We start from the raw sequence: 14,501 nt of genomic DNA, 5'->3' as shown, positions 1-14,501 counted from the left end.
GCATGCAGCGATTTAGTGTTTCAGTTCGCAGACGGGACACTTTCTCACACATATTAAGCGATTAATGTTAAATCAGTGACGGCGACACAAGTGGGATATAACACACGGACCTAATCAATGTGTTGTATGACTATTTTTTTCTTTATTCTACGAAATAAAACTATTCAATTAAACGGTGGTAAATCCGATATTCGTTTCTAGCATTCCTGGGTTCTCGCCCATACATTCGTAGTTCTTTACTGGGTTGCAAGCACACCAGTCACACTTGCTGTTGGGACAGGAGTACCTGCCTGATAGTACTCCAAGTATACCATAATGGCAGTAAAGCATATACACTAGTCTGGTATTGCAGCTTTGTTATCAAAACAGGAACAATGCAATATTTTATTGATATCTGCAATGCTTTCATTACGGGACTCAATATTCTTACAATAATTGATTTTGTTCATAATACAGTAACACATTACTGGGTATGAAAAAACAAAACAATCATCCTTTGCATTGAATCAAGCCAGTAGTCCTATTACACATAATAATGTAATTACAACATAATCTAACAATGATTTGAAATTATCCACATTTGTAACCAGAACGTTCATCTTAAAGATAAACTTACAATGTTAGTAGTGGCCCATCACAACAACCAGGGCCTATTAAAATAAATAAATAAATACATTTTAAGAAAGGGTAGATGTAGGATTATCATGTCTTGATGTGTTAGGATGCTTGTAACATGTGCTGAATGTTACCATGGTGGCAAGAAAGATCACAATGGTCTGTGCATTCAGAATCTGTTGAAAAGAGTGCAACTGACCTGGCAAAAATCTTGGGGATGACAGGCTATAGGCCCAGGTTTTTTTGTTTGTTTGTTTTTTCAATGTGTCAAGTTTTAGCCTGTCAAGTTTTTCCAAGGACGAGACAAACCCTGCCATGTGGCCCAAAGTATGCAAGCATTAGTCAGAACATCAAAGTGACACTTATTGCTCCTTTGAAACAGAGTGTTATTTGCACTGGATTAAAAACCCAAAATGTGCTTGTGCACTCTGTAACACGCATCCATAAACTGTACCCAGACTATCATAATGTATTTTAAAACAACCAGTCTCTCATATTTATGATAGATTAGATTACAGTCATACAGTCATATGAAAAACCCCAGTGTTTGCTCATCAGTTAAGACAATGTACATCTACATAAATGTGAGAATCCTATGGAAGCAACAAAAAACAACAACAAAAAAACCCTAATGCAAATAATAAAAAAATAATATAGAGATAAAATATATACAGTACCTGGGCTTTGTCAAAGTGGCAAATGATGAAGATGATACTTTAATGGTCTTCTTAGAGCTATAACACACCCCAAACTAGCAATACATTCAGCTGCAAAATAAATAAGCATTAATCACTTACAAAAGGTGCATTTCTGTCCATTCAATTTTCATGTAAAATAATAAATGTTACCATTATGTTAAGTGTTTGTCAAGAGACAGAGACTTAAATCCTCCAGGCACATTAAATCATTAAAGTTCATTTGTGTTAAATTATCTGTCCGAACTAAACTGAAAAGTTCACTTAAGAGTAATTGTTTTGAGAGAATTAATCTGAACTACTGTTGTGCATAAAATGTCCTGATAACAGTAAATGAGACTTCTAAATATATTTTTCATAAAGATGGCAAAAGTTATGTATATTCACAACATGGTGAGGCACACTACAGAATTCACGTAAGTATAAGAACAAACTACTGTGTCAGATAAAAGGGCTGCTTTAACATTGTGGAATGTAAGTCTCATACCATGCTACTGTGCTGTATCATTGTCTTAAACATATCAACATTAAAAACATTCATACACAATCAAATGTCATCTGCAACATAAATATACATTGTACTTTTGGGGTTCTTGATCACTTTTATGGCAGTCAAAGATACCATTGATAATTCTCAGTTGTGGTAGTATAAATGAACATGACAGAAAAGCACATGATAGAAATTGCTTGAATATTTTAGTCCGTGGAATGCAAAAAATTGCTTTCCTGTGTGCATGGGATGGATTCAGATAGACTCAAGTTTTTGTATTGCACTCACTTATACACATATGATGTAACACTTTACAGACGTGCCAGCCAATGCACACACATCCTGATGGACCTCTTCTTTTAGTCCACTTTACGTACTCAAGATTCATTGTGGAGACCTTGAACGTGACGGCACCGTAAGGTGGCACTCTCCAAAAACGGGCCGCTTCTCCCTGCAGTTTCACTAAATAAACCACTCCTTCTTGCTTTCATCAATGGTCTCTGTGAAGGCGGGGTCATTGACAATGATGGCAGCATCTGCGCAGTCTGCCGACTCCGCCCCCTTCGCCTCGTTGGTGTGATAAGAACCCTTGTGGCGGAACATGTGGCGCACCAGGAACACCAGCGTGCAGAGGATGGTGAAGATCACCACTGCAATGATGCCTGAACAACAGGAGAAAAAAGTTCAGAGGTGCATTAAGAACAGCCCTTCTACATGACACATCCAATAGCGCCTTCAATTGTTCACTGAGATTTTACTGAAAAAGGCAAAATGTGGACATTCTGGGCTTTTTTTTTTGTTATGCTGTAAAAGCAAACTACTATACGAACATATTCTTATTGTTCTTTACCTCCAATTATCGCAGAGTCCCGATTGACACCATCCCGACTTACCAGTTCTTCATTGAATGGAAACTGGACTCCACCTAGACGTAGATTTGATGGCACAAGTAAACTGGTGAGTATTCACAATCTGTTTCAAAATCACACAAGCCTTTATCACTCATGTGCTTTCTTACTCATCTGAGAGTCAGTAATTTAGAAAGGTAAGTAAAATGCTGTTATTTTCTGCTGTTATTGACTTACTGAACTTGAAGTACAGTGACCTCATTTGAGTGTTGGACGTGTAGTGGACTATAGTTTGAATTTGGAGGAAGGAAAAGTTGGAGGCTAAACTTATAGATAGTCTCTATGAGTATACAGTGTGTTTGTTGTCAGCAGGAGTCATGGGATACAGGTTGGCATGGGAACAGTTCTGAGATAAACCGTCTGCTCCTTTCAGCTGCCATCTGGGCAAGAGCTCATAACCTATGGTGTCTGGAACCCAAGTCAACAGACTGGGTACACATTATACACACTACACACTAACTAACACACAGACAAACACAGTCGCAGTCATACATGCATACACAGTTGCGTGCGCGCACAAACACACACACACACACACACACGGTTTTGGTTTCCGCCAGCGCCACCCTAATCCGCTCTATAGGGCTCTGATCACAGATGTCTTTCACTGTGGGTATCAGAGTGTCCTCTTCCTTTAAAGGACAGGAAGATCTCCCACGCCATTCACCCCATATAAGGTTTTAACAAGATGCACACCTCACCTTACAAAGAAAAACACTTAAAAGTAGTACACTCAGTGTTCTTAAAATAGCACACTATGAAGTGTTACTATAAAGGCCACGTGGGCGTTTTAAGTCAACGTTCCCTGGGATGTCTCGCTGGAACACTGAAAGTTATTTGGCACTCGTGCGACTCACTGGTGTGGGATGAGGAAGCGGGTGTTACCATAAACGCTGCCGATGGGAGAGCTTTGGCCCAATTCATTTTAAGACTGTCAACAGAACCATAAGTCACTCTTAAAATGGGCCACTGTGTGCAATGAAAGCTGGGATCTTGGGAGGGTGGAAGTAAATAAAAAATAAATAAAATAAATCAACGCTCCTTCTGTTTCGCTGTTACCGCCAAACTAAAGCTCTCCTCACAGAGTTTGCTTTTACTTCGTTACGTCGAACGAAGTCACATGACCATTAAATAACAGTTCGACGGACTGGCTTTTTCCTGTCATGAACTGGAGCAACTTTAGGAAAAAAGAACTTAGATCTTAGTGTTCTGAGCCTGTGCTAGCTGATACAGCACAAATTCAGAGCAGCAGGGGAATTAGCATAATAATGATTCATAATGAGATACAGTGACCTCAAGGGCAACTAACGGAGCCCCAACCCCGATCATATTTGATAGGGAATTTCAAACAAATTGTACATATATACATAAACAATTTTTACCATCCTAAGCAACTGCTTGTATATAATGATAAGTGGCCAAGCGTACTGAGCCACACTGAGCCTCGTCATTATTTACTACGTTCAAATTTCAACATGCGCGCACACACACGCACACACACACACACAATAAACATAACCTGCTCTCTTACAGTCTCTACATTGACTCCTACATTGACAAACAACTGTGTTTATGTTCCCCTGATAGTCATCATCATCATCATCATCATTCTCCACAGCGCCTCACCCGAGTCTGGCTTCCAGGGGTCAAAGGCCGCCGACATGGGCGGGACGGTCAGCGGCAGGGCGCCGCAGTTGGACTCCACCAGGACTCCCTGCACAGACACGGTGGACGGCACGGCCGGCCGCAGCGCTGCCTTCAGAGGGGCGATGCGGTTGAAATGCACCCTGGACAGGCAGCCCACAAAGCCCGGGGTGTTATAGCGCTCGATGAGCACCGGGTCTATCTGTCCCGTTTCTGAAATGCAGAGGAGATGAGCTCATAGCCCACATTAACGTCCCCAAACTGCACTTATGATAGGAGGCCGGTTTTCTGTCAAATTAAATGGAAAAAAAAAATATTCCGAGATGAATTGTAAATCTATTAATGATCCCTAATGACGGAATATTGTCAATATCTTCCATGCATGACCTTAATATTAACTAATGCCATGTCCCACGACTCTCTGTGATACCCGTGTAGTTCATAACACGGGTATTTGACATGAAGCAATGGTCTACGCATGAAAAAAAAAGGGTTTCTTCTTTTCTGTTAATGGCCACAGTAAGAGCTGCAAAACATGCAGGGATGTGATTATCCAACATGTAAAGCCACTGCTAGCACACCCTACAATTACCCCCATCGGCAACCTGAAGGTTCAGTCTCCTGGCATTTTGCTACACACTGAATGCATGTATGTATGTGTGTTTGCGTGTGACAGAGACACAAAGGATAGATCGATAGATCGATAGATAGATCGATAGATAGATAGATCATCACCCTAACCCATCCATCACCCTAACCCATCCATGACTCCATCTCGTGACCTCTGAAAACCAAACCACTGCTGCGGCCATGCGCAATAGGCCCCGCCCTCTGCCCGGCTTTCCCTCTCCCCTTGCAGGTCACCTGGCTAGAGAGCTGTTCTCAAACGCTAACAATATAAACACGGTGTTACACACGAGAACCTTTCGCAGCTGATCGCGTTGCTTTCTGTAAAAGATGACAGCGTTACCTGTGAGAGAACTGGGTGCGAGTAGCTGGTCTCTGAATACAGCAGTGTTTCCTCCCAGTCGCTCCGAGCTCCACCGGCCCTCCTCTAACTGTCTGCATATATGCCAGTCCCCCTCTGCCTTTTCCTTATTCTCTATTTCAGTCTTCTGCCTCATCTGTTTCTCCACGACCACATCCTACTTAGCTAGTGTCCTCTTAACTAGAGCTGCTTATCTTAGTAGGCTAGCATTTTAATACTCGCAAAGTTAACCGTTCGACTTTCTGAGCCGTCTTCCTGGCATTCTTGCTGCCCGATGACTGGGTGCGATGGCTCTGAATGCAGCTCAGCGCATTCCAGCATGCGTCTGCTCCACGTGGCAGCTGTAAGACCCGGGGACCGGAGCAGGATCAGGAGCTGTGGAAGCAGCCCTCTGGGGGTGATGTCAGGAGCTAATTTGTTTGCCAAGAGCAATGTATGGAAAACAAGGAGAATGGAGTCGGATGGGAGCCAGGTGGTCCTAGCTCACCGGAAGTCATTCTGAATGCACGGATCTGAGAATGGACATAAAGACCTTCGCGAGAAGGAAAAGGAAAACTAACGGACACAATGATGACATAATGGCATCCACTTATGAGGCTGGCAGATAAATGCACACGTAAACAGAACAGAAACAAGGTCAACTGTCGCAAAGAAACAAAAAGGTCTGCTCACCAAAGACTTTCCCAAGGAAAATGGTTTTGACCAGGTTGAACTCTGTGTCCGAAGCTTCAGGAAGAGAGTAGCTGACCGTGGGGTAATGATCTAACTGTACACATGGAAGGACACACATACACATTAAAATACTTTAGTTTGCTCTTCATGCAAGATAATTTAATAACAGAGAACTAAACATATATGAAAAAAGTATGAGATCAGTCCATGACTAAGCTATTCCACAAATAATTGTAAAGAAAACTCTAACACTTCCAAACTGCCATGCTTGCTATGATAGCAGATATGGGGAAGGACTTCAGGTCTACTATAGACTGGAACAATGATGGCATTCGTAACCTAGACTACTAATGGTGTCCACCAGTGCCTGGTACTTGTCTTTGAAACATGTTTGACCCCTATACACATCAAAAACCTTCAATCTCAGTTATGAAGGTTTCCCTTTGATTCCTATACACACAAAACACACACACGGTTTTGTGTAACAGGGCTTGTAAATAGGAGTTATTAACTCTAGCCGTGGGTTTGCACTGTTTGACGCAGTTTCAAGTTTTTTTTTTTATTTTTAACTTTAAACTTATCATGCCACAGGGAAGACCTGACAACATGCTGGACACAGCGGCCCCGGGACCCTAACCCCCTGACCTAGATGTTTGGTACACTGCTGCAAGCTCGTTCCTAGCGCAGTGAGGGTCCAGAGGCACCTGCACCCCGGCTGGAGCCCCACCTGCAGCAGGACGACCCTCTCCTGTCGGCTGATGTTGACGACGTGGGGCTGGCCGTTGGCCATGTTTCGGTGGTCTAGGCTGAGGGTGAAGGGTTCCTTCAGGCCACCCAGGCTGTAGCGGATCTGCAGGGTACCTGGGAAGGACGGAGCCACCAACAGCACAGCATCACAACATCGCATCGCAGCGTGGCAGATCGACACATTCCGCCTATGTGTGGCTTACGTGGAACATGCGTGTTGTGCAGACTGATCCCAGAATGCTGGAGTTTAAATGCCCTGCAGGAAATCCTGTCATCGTGATATGAAGTTAAATTAGTTCTCAAATTCATATTAAAATTACTGGGGCTAAAGGGTGGCATTTGAAAACAATCACAGGAAAATGATTAATTAAAATTGAGAATTTAAATTTGCAAACAATGTGGTTTCTCTCCGATTCTCAAGCGAAATAAACACACAAAGCGTTTGGACTGAACGCTTAACCAGATTATGAAATGTGTCTTAAGAAATCTGAAACGTAAATTATGTAAAACTCAGGACGCGAGCTAAAGCAGACAGCTTCCGCCGTGCGTGTGTGTAACATGGAAGATCTGGGCTCCGCCCAACACCCTTCTCAGCCGCCCCACGCACACAACCCACTCTGCCACGTCTTACCGTTGTGGCGTAACACCACGGCCAGGTAGTCCTGGGTCCGGGAGCTAACGTAGACAAGAATGGTGGGAGCGTGGGACGTGCTGAAGCTGAAGGTCAGCTCCTCGTGGGTCAGGTTGCCCGCCACTCTGGAGGCGTGGCTGCTGCCACCATCCGGCACGAAGTCGTAGCGGACCAGCGTGCCGCTCTCGAAGTAGCCCCCCACGTCTAGGACATGGACGAAGAGTACAGCGTTAACCAAAGGCTTCGGCCAAGATGCCTACTTAGTTAATGCAGCATTTGAACATGAGAAAGCTCTGAGTGGAGGACTGTGTTTATTGTACCTTTAATTTTCTCCTGCCAAACACACACTGACAGCCTGCAAGGGACTCTTAGGGTGTTCCCTAGTTCGTCCACAAGGTGGCACAACTAGCTTACACGGCCGGCATTCCTCATGTACAATAATCCTGAAGGCTAGTTGGTATTCCTCTTTATATTCAATTCTAGCTATATTAATACAGGTGATTTAATGATTACAGGTCATTTGATAATAATGGCAGCAAGACACAGATTTGAGAAGTCAAGCATCTGACACGATGTGTCGTATATGGCGGTATGACGGAGATGACGTGGGGCGGAGGCGGGGCCCTACCATCCGTGCAGTAGGGCCCGTCGAAGGCCGTGAGGCTGCAGTCGCAGGTGTAGCCGTTGTACTTCTCCACGCACTTGCCCCCGTTCTGGCAGTGCACACCATAGCTGGAGCAGTGGCCCGAGCAGCCTGGCTTCACCCCCGGGGTCACCGCAGCGCGCTCCACCAGGTCAAGGGTCACGCCGTTCACCTTCAGGGAGCGGATGCATCCCAGGAACCCCCGCTGGCCCCCCGAAGCACCTGCAATGGAGAAATCGATAACCCGCCGCTCAGGCTGTGAAGCGGCGTATCCCCCTATTCTGGTACTCCGCACTTCCATAAAATTGAAGTGCTTTTACAGTGAAAATCCTGCCAAGAGGCTCCTACTGGGCAGAAAATCTTTATGTAAAGGAACACAGTCCAATGACTCCAAAGCTTTTCCACTATATGATCAATAAAGATATACAGTAATTGAGATTAATGCCGTGTCTACCCGAACAAAGTGTCTCCTCCTGCCACCCTTACCCACAAACAGCTGACTGAAGAGCTCCAGGCGTGTGTGGCCCTGGGGCGGGGCGGCCCGCACCTCCCTGTGTAGCTTGTCTAGTCGCAGCACTGCCTCCTTGACGTTGCGCTCCGCCTCCACCCTGTGCCACTGGTCGTCGTTAAGGGGTGCTGGCGAGCGTGCGGTCAGCTCCACTGGACCATTGCCCACGTCAAAAGAGAAGGAAACTACACTGGCCGCTACAGGGCAGAGGGAATGTAAAACCACGACTTTACTCTCTCTGATGCACAAGAAATTCACACTCAAAATTTGCCTGCAAAGGGCCTTGCGAAGATAAAAACAACCGTGCCAAGGGCAGAAATCACGTAAGGACAAAGTCACTATATCTAAGAGGAGATGATATTGCACATTTGACCTTTAAGCGTTTTTTTTTAACATTTCAGGCGCATTAATGTGACATCTATGGCTGAATGGGTCACTCACACTTCAGCTCCAGCCGAATAAAGTCGGCGTTGCCCAGGTTCTCCAGAAAGATGCCATGCGGAGATGAGGTCTTGAAGTAGAAGGAGATGTCCATACTGGTCTCGCCTTGTAATGTGGGGAAGTGCAAATACGATGCCGGCGTGTTGAAGGAAGCAGCGTTCCAGTAGTTGCCTGGACGATGAACGGCAGCATAAATAAGGCCGTTGACGTCTCACAAACCTTCCACAAAGCTTTCAGATTAAATCTGGAAACATTTATCAGAAAAATGTTCTCCAAACGGCCGACTTAACATGTGAAATGGATGAGTGAGAAGGTACCTCACAAATCCTGAATATCAATCTATCAATCGAGATATAGGTGTATATTTAGTTCATTCCACATAACTGTCTCCGTGACAGCGGAGAGGCCCCACGGTAAGCTTGGCCTCGGATCCAGAGCGGTGTGTATCTCCCACCACCACCTGAGTGACGGGTAGATGGTCCTTATACATCAGCACGCCTGCATCCTCTTGCCTGGGGGCAAACCAACGCCATTCAAAATACTGCTACTGACCAGCAGAGGGCAACACATCATCATGATAAACCTGATGCCGTATATGCGGGGTTTTAGAGTAGTTTAGCTACTCCAGAATTGTACATTAAAATTGGAATGCTGCGTACATTTAGCAGAACACAAAGTGATGAAACTAACCCTGGATCAAAAGTTAACCAAAAAAAATCTATTATGAGGGACTGTGATCCTGTCTGTATACACTTGATTTCAGATATAAACAGCAAAATTCATGCACAGGTTATGCATGAATTATGCCTGCGCGTTTTTTGCCAAGCTGGACTGAACGGCGGTCTCCACCATTGTCGCTGGTCGGCGTCGCAGTTACAGTAGTGGTTGGGGTCCGTGCAGTTCCGTTCGATGCCACAGGCGCATTTCTGGATTCCCGGTCCTGATCCGCCCCAATAGAAGTGCTTCTCGTTCCCTCGGCCGACCCACCATGTGCTCGGAGATCCATCTAACGTGCCACAGATCATTTATTGCAAACAATGTCAAACACTTCAGCAGTACAATAAGTACTGATTGAATGATGAAAAGCAATATGTCTCAGTTACGCTCAGTCTAAATAGCGCCCTGAATCTGGCTCGAGTATCATGTAAGAGTATCGTGACTGCATAAGTCGTAGTAACTACACTGAAACTGTTTCAATGCACCAAGCTCTAATGAAATTATTATTCTATGATATATTTTTGTGAACTATGTTCATTTTTATGGAATTTTATGGAATACAGAAGGAACTGACATCAGGTTGTCTGCATAACTTATAGCATATAACTTTAACCTAAGAACCTTATGTAAGTTTGACAGATATGATGATTCAGATGTTATGAGCTACTTTACGGAACAGACCAAACCCACTGCAAAACAAAGGGGTCCATGCTACTAACGCTTTGTATTGCGAATGCTACTTAGTGTGGGTGTGAAGCTCTTTCTTTAAAAAAAACCAAAGAGCTGCTAGCCCAGTCCTGCCTTAGTGAATATCAAGAGAACTGACTCAGCAGGCTAGTGATGTGGTAAACTCTCTGCATCTGGAGTAATGGAGGCCTGGTGTGCACGAAAACTGTGAGGCCAGACTGAAGAACGGCACATACACTGAGTCGTGCTGGAAGGAGAAGGGAAACACACACACACACACACACAGTCTCTTGCTGGGCAGAAAGCAAACAGAGACAGCATGGAGATGCAGTAGGGGTGTAAAACAGAATCAAAAATAAAAGGGAGAGACAGAAGGAAAGGAGGAGGGAGAGGAGACGCATTTATTCACACACACACACACACACAGACACACACACACACACAGACACAGACACACACACACACTTCTTTACCTGGAGAATTGAGAAGGCGTGACATACGGCAGGCATAAGTCACATACTGTTCACAGTGCTCTGCATTGCTGGTAACGGCGTACACCTAGACAACGGAACACCACACACTGCTCAAAGGGTGAAAAAGTCAGCCAGGATGCCTATATTAGCCATGCTACCCGCGAGCACTCCACCCTGCTGTACAGGGCGGCCCAAGGCCACCACAGGCAACGAGAGGCAACGGCACCTGATCAGTGGACACGGTGTAGTTGAGCTTCAGCACAGCTCCCCGTTCCGGATCAGAGCTGAGGCTCACTGCACTCTGAGCTGGGAGATCATTTGCCAGCGTCGTCCACACTTTGTCCTCTGAAATGCAAGCATGCACGTGCACGCACACACACACACACACACACACACACACACACACACACACACACACGGAGCACAAGCACAAAGCCGCTTATAAATTTTTAAGCGGTCCAAGAAGGTAAAAAAAAAAAAAAGGGCTGAGATGTTTCCTTAGAAACTGCGGCGTGGAAAGGGGTGGGGGGGAGCGGCCGGATGACTGCGGAAAGATGTTGCTCCTCACCAGTCATGTCGCAGTTCACTTTAAAGGGCTCGAGAGGCCCACTGCCATCCGGATCGATCCAGTACGAGTCGGAGGTCCGGCCCAGGTACTTGTACTCCTCGCAAGACTGCTCATACACAGCTACAGAACAACAGCGTAAGCACATTAGCAAACACAGACACGTGCGCATGCACACACACGCTTCCCTGTAATAACTGCTACATCAGTTATATTAATGGACACGCTACTCAGCTATATTCAGCAGGACGGGCGAAAGAGAGGGCACAGCGAACTTCTTAGCACTCCTAAGGGAATATTTGGACATCATGTTACAACAACACACCCGTTTCTTTTTTCTCTTAGATAGGTTTATGCCCTATGCTATAGCACGTTAGCAAAGACCCCTCGCTTGCAACCCCAACTGGATGCATGGAAAACATTAAGACTGTTTGAGTATAAATGCGAAGCCTATAAACAAAGCACAGTTGGTATGTGCTGCAGGACTAATGAACTGGCGTACATGTGTGGCAGGTTGCGCCGGTGTATCCGGTTGCGTCGCAGGTGCATTTAAACGTGTCTCCAGTCTGCGAACACCTCCCGCCGTGCTCACAGTGGTTAGGCACACACCTGCAGGAGAACGAACGTCATTTTTCAAGTGTATTCGTGCTCGCGGACATGCCTATGCATGTATTCACAGCTGCTAATTAGGATAGGGGATGACAGATGTGGATGTCAGTGTGTTATTTTCTTTGAAACCAAGGAGCCATTATGCAATCACTACAACACACAGGTTATTGAAGGGTTATTAGATCCCACATGCAGTGTGGTTACACAGTAGCAAAATCGTGTCATTGTGAACCACATGTAATAATATTCCTAATTCTTCAGTGCCCTATATACAATAACCTGCTGTTTCTCTGGGGTTGAACCAGACCAGAAGCAACTTTTAAATCCAAGATTCCTTGGGCTTCTAGTGTTAAACAGCTCTTTGTTAAGTAGTTCTTTGTTCATGAGCATGTGTGTGTGGCATGTGTCTGTGACAGGATCAGCATGGCCCATACACTGCCCCATATGGCACGACCAGTGACTTGCTGTGAAGCACCATGGGAACTGTAGTTCTACACTCTTGCAATACTGTGGTGCTAGAACCCAGTAGTGGCACGTGTCTGTACTTTCAGATCAATGGACTGTTTTCGTTTCAAAAGGAGTGTTGAGACTGCCGGCCCGATCAATTGTAGCCATGTCACGTGAAGAGGGGGCTCTGAAGACGAACTCCTGCTGAGTTCACTCAGGGATATCAGAACCACGGAGAGCTTCACTCAACCACTATGAAAGCCTTTATACCAGTGGCGTATTAGCAAGCTGTCAGTCAAAAAAAACCCTGGGGCTTTCCAATCACAGAGCTACCATACATGGCACGTGTCTGGAAACTGTGAAAATCAGTGCGGTGTCGCCAAAACGACGATGGTAACATCAATTTCAAAAAAAGAAAGATGTGATGTTTGCCATAGCATCCATTTGTTAGTATCTTGCTCCAAGGCATTGTGTGGGCACACACTGAGAGTAAAGGAAAAGAATAAGTGGGGCTTGTCATCATCTCAGGGAGACTGGCTTACTTTTCATTACATTATCCAATCCCAGAAGACAGAACAACCAAGCATATGTTCATATATTCAATGCTAATTATGAATGCACACTTAGGGCATATTTATTAAAAGTGCAAATGCATTACTAGTCTATACTCATACTTAGCGCATGCTTATCTGTGGTGCATACTTATCATTAGTTAAGAGCAATGCCTGCTCATCTCAAGAGTGCACACTTCCCAGAGGTCCATACTCAGCAGAGCAAACTTGTATAGTGGTACCTGTCGATGAGGGCGCACATGTCCAGGCTAACGTTCTCGAAGGATCCCAGCATGCCCTGCTCCACGGCACGCAGGTCCACCAGCTGCTCGTCAACATGGATGAGCTGCATGCAGCCCTGGAAGGCGCGCTGGGTCGGCGACAGGTCCGTCCGCGGGAAGTAGCCTGCACACCGGAACCCACAACTCTGACTCGTGCCCCGCAATCGCCCACTCATTTGGAGAGCATGCAGTCTCGAGTTGGAATGTAACCACACAGAACCCTTCCATCCCATCTACGCTTGAGGTAGTGTATGTCAACAAAGTTGAGAGGAATTTGTAAAAATACATGTACTGAAAGCAGATACATCTACAGTTCACAGCATAGCACATAATCTCCTAGATAATCTGGTATAAATAAATAAAGGAATAAATATAGTGACTGCATCTTCACTATTGCACACCCTTGCATAACTCGTGCAACATGCATATTACTACTCTGCATCCTGGCAAAAGTTAGTTAGTAATGCATTTAGCTGCTGCTTGGGCTTAGTTAAGCGTACCATTTATGGAGTTATAATTATACACACATACACATGCATGCACGCACAGCTACTAATTATCAAAGAGAAAACAGAAGTGCACTTCAATTTTAATTCATAACTCAATTTCAGATGTTATAACGCCCAATTAAATAAAATAAACATTCATATTCAGACTCTTTGGTTCAAATTAAAAATTTTAGTGGCATCCCCACAGCATCTGGAGGTTATCATTCTAACTCCACAGAATGGTGACTAAGAAAAGAGATAAGAACCACAAAGAGCCGTGACTATGTTAAAATTACCTCCAAAGTGGTAATCCCCTACCGTCCGGATTTGAATGGGGAGAGTAGCCCTCACAGAAGAGGTCTCATCCCCGTTTATGGTGAGTATGGCAAAGCTCTCCAGTGCCAGGAAATGGACACTGTGCCACTGGCCATCATTGAGGCCAGAACCTGTCCGAAAAACAGTCTCACTCAACCCCCAAGACATCTGGAAACCATTCCTTAACCATTCATTTGAAGCCGAACAGTTGTTAAAACAGAACACAAATAATGAACTCCCGCAGGGGCTTAGAGCTGCCCACTACTTAAGGCCTTCACAAGACATTCATAATGTATACATAACCCGATTAGCGCTTATATCAGCAATTAAGAACGGATATGCAGACAAAGCTGACAACCACAGGCAGCACTGCTAGCATTCCTTCT

General features: G+C 45.0%; 1 protein-coding gene across 2 annotated transcripts in view; it reads right to left on the bottom strand.

The window, feature by feature from the left end:
• Nucleotides 1–341: 341 nt before the first annotated feature.
• Nucleotides 342–14,501, bottom strand: part of cntnap2b (contactin associated protein 2b) — a 35,680-nt gene continuing 21,520 nt past the window's right edge. The window contains exons 9-25 of one of the 2 annotated variants that reach the window (XM_027021188.2): nt 14,097–14,246; nt 13,274–13,436; nt 11,927–12,033; nt 11,428–11,547; nt 11,086–11,204; nt 10,860–10,944; nt 9,832–9,988; nt 9,367–9,494; nt 8,983–9,153; nt 8,520–8,738; nt 8,019–8,255; nt 7,391–7,594; nt 6,740–6,873; nt 6,013–6,106; nt 4,335–4,565; nt 2,651–2,725; nt 342–2,462 (exon numbers count right to left, since the gene is read on the bottom strand). In XM_027021188.2, coding sequence (XP_026876989.2) covers nt 2,263–2,462; nt 2,651–2,725; nt 4,335–4,565; nt 6,013–6,106; nt 6,740–6,873; nt 7,391–7,594; nt 8,019–8,255; nt 8,520–8,738; nt 8,983–9,153; nt 9,367–9,494; nt 9,832–9,988; nt 10,860–10,944; nt 11,086–11,204; nt 11,428–11,547; nt 11,927–12,033; nt 13,274–13,436; nt 14,097–14,246 — 2,594 coding nt within the window. In that variant the 3' untranslated portion in view covers nt 342–2,262. The remainder of the gene's footprint in view (nt 2,463–2,650; nt 2,726–4,334; nt 4,566–6,012; nt 6,107–6,739; nt 6,874–7,390; nt 7,595–8,018; nt 8,256–8,519; nt 8,739–8,982; nt 9,154–9,366; nt 9,495–9,831; nt 9,989–10,859; nt 10,945–11,085; nt 11,205–11,427; nt 11,548–11,926; nt 12,034–13,273; nt 13,437–14,096; nt 14,247–14,501) is intronic. The other variant, XM_035527797.1, reaches the window with a different exon arrangement.

This window comes from Electrophorus electricus, chromosome 7 (genome assembly GCF_013358815.1).
Source record: "Electrophorus electricus isolate fEleEle1 chromosome 7, fEleEle1.pri, whole genome shotgun sequence".
In the NCBI taxonomy this organism is placed as follows: domain Eukaryota; kingdom Metazoa; phylum Chordata; class Actinopteri; order Gymnotiformes; family Gymnotidae; genus Electrophorus; species Electrophorus electricus.
The sequence above is the reverse complement of the archived record's forward strand: the minus strand, read 5'-3'. Positions and strand labels throughout refer to the sequence as shown.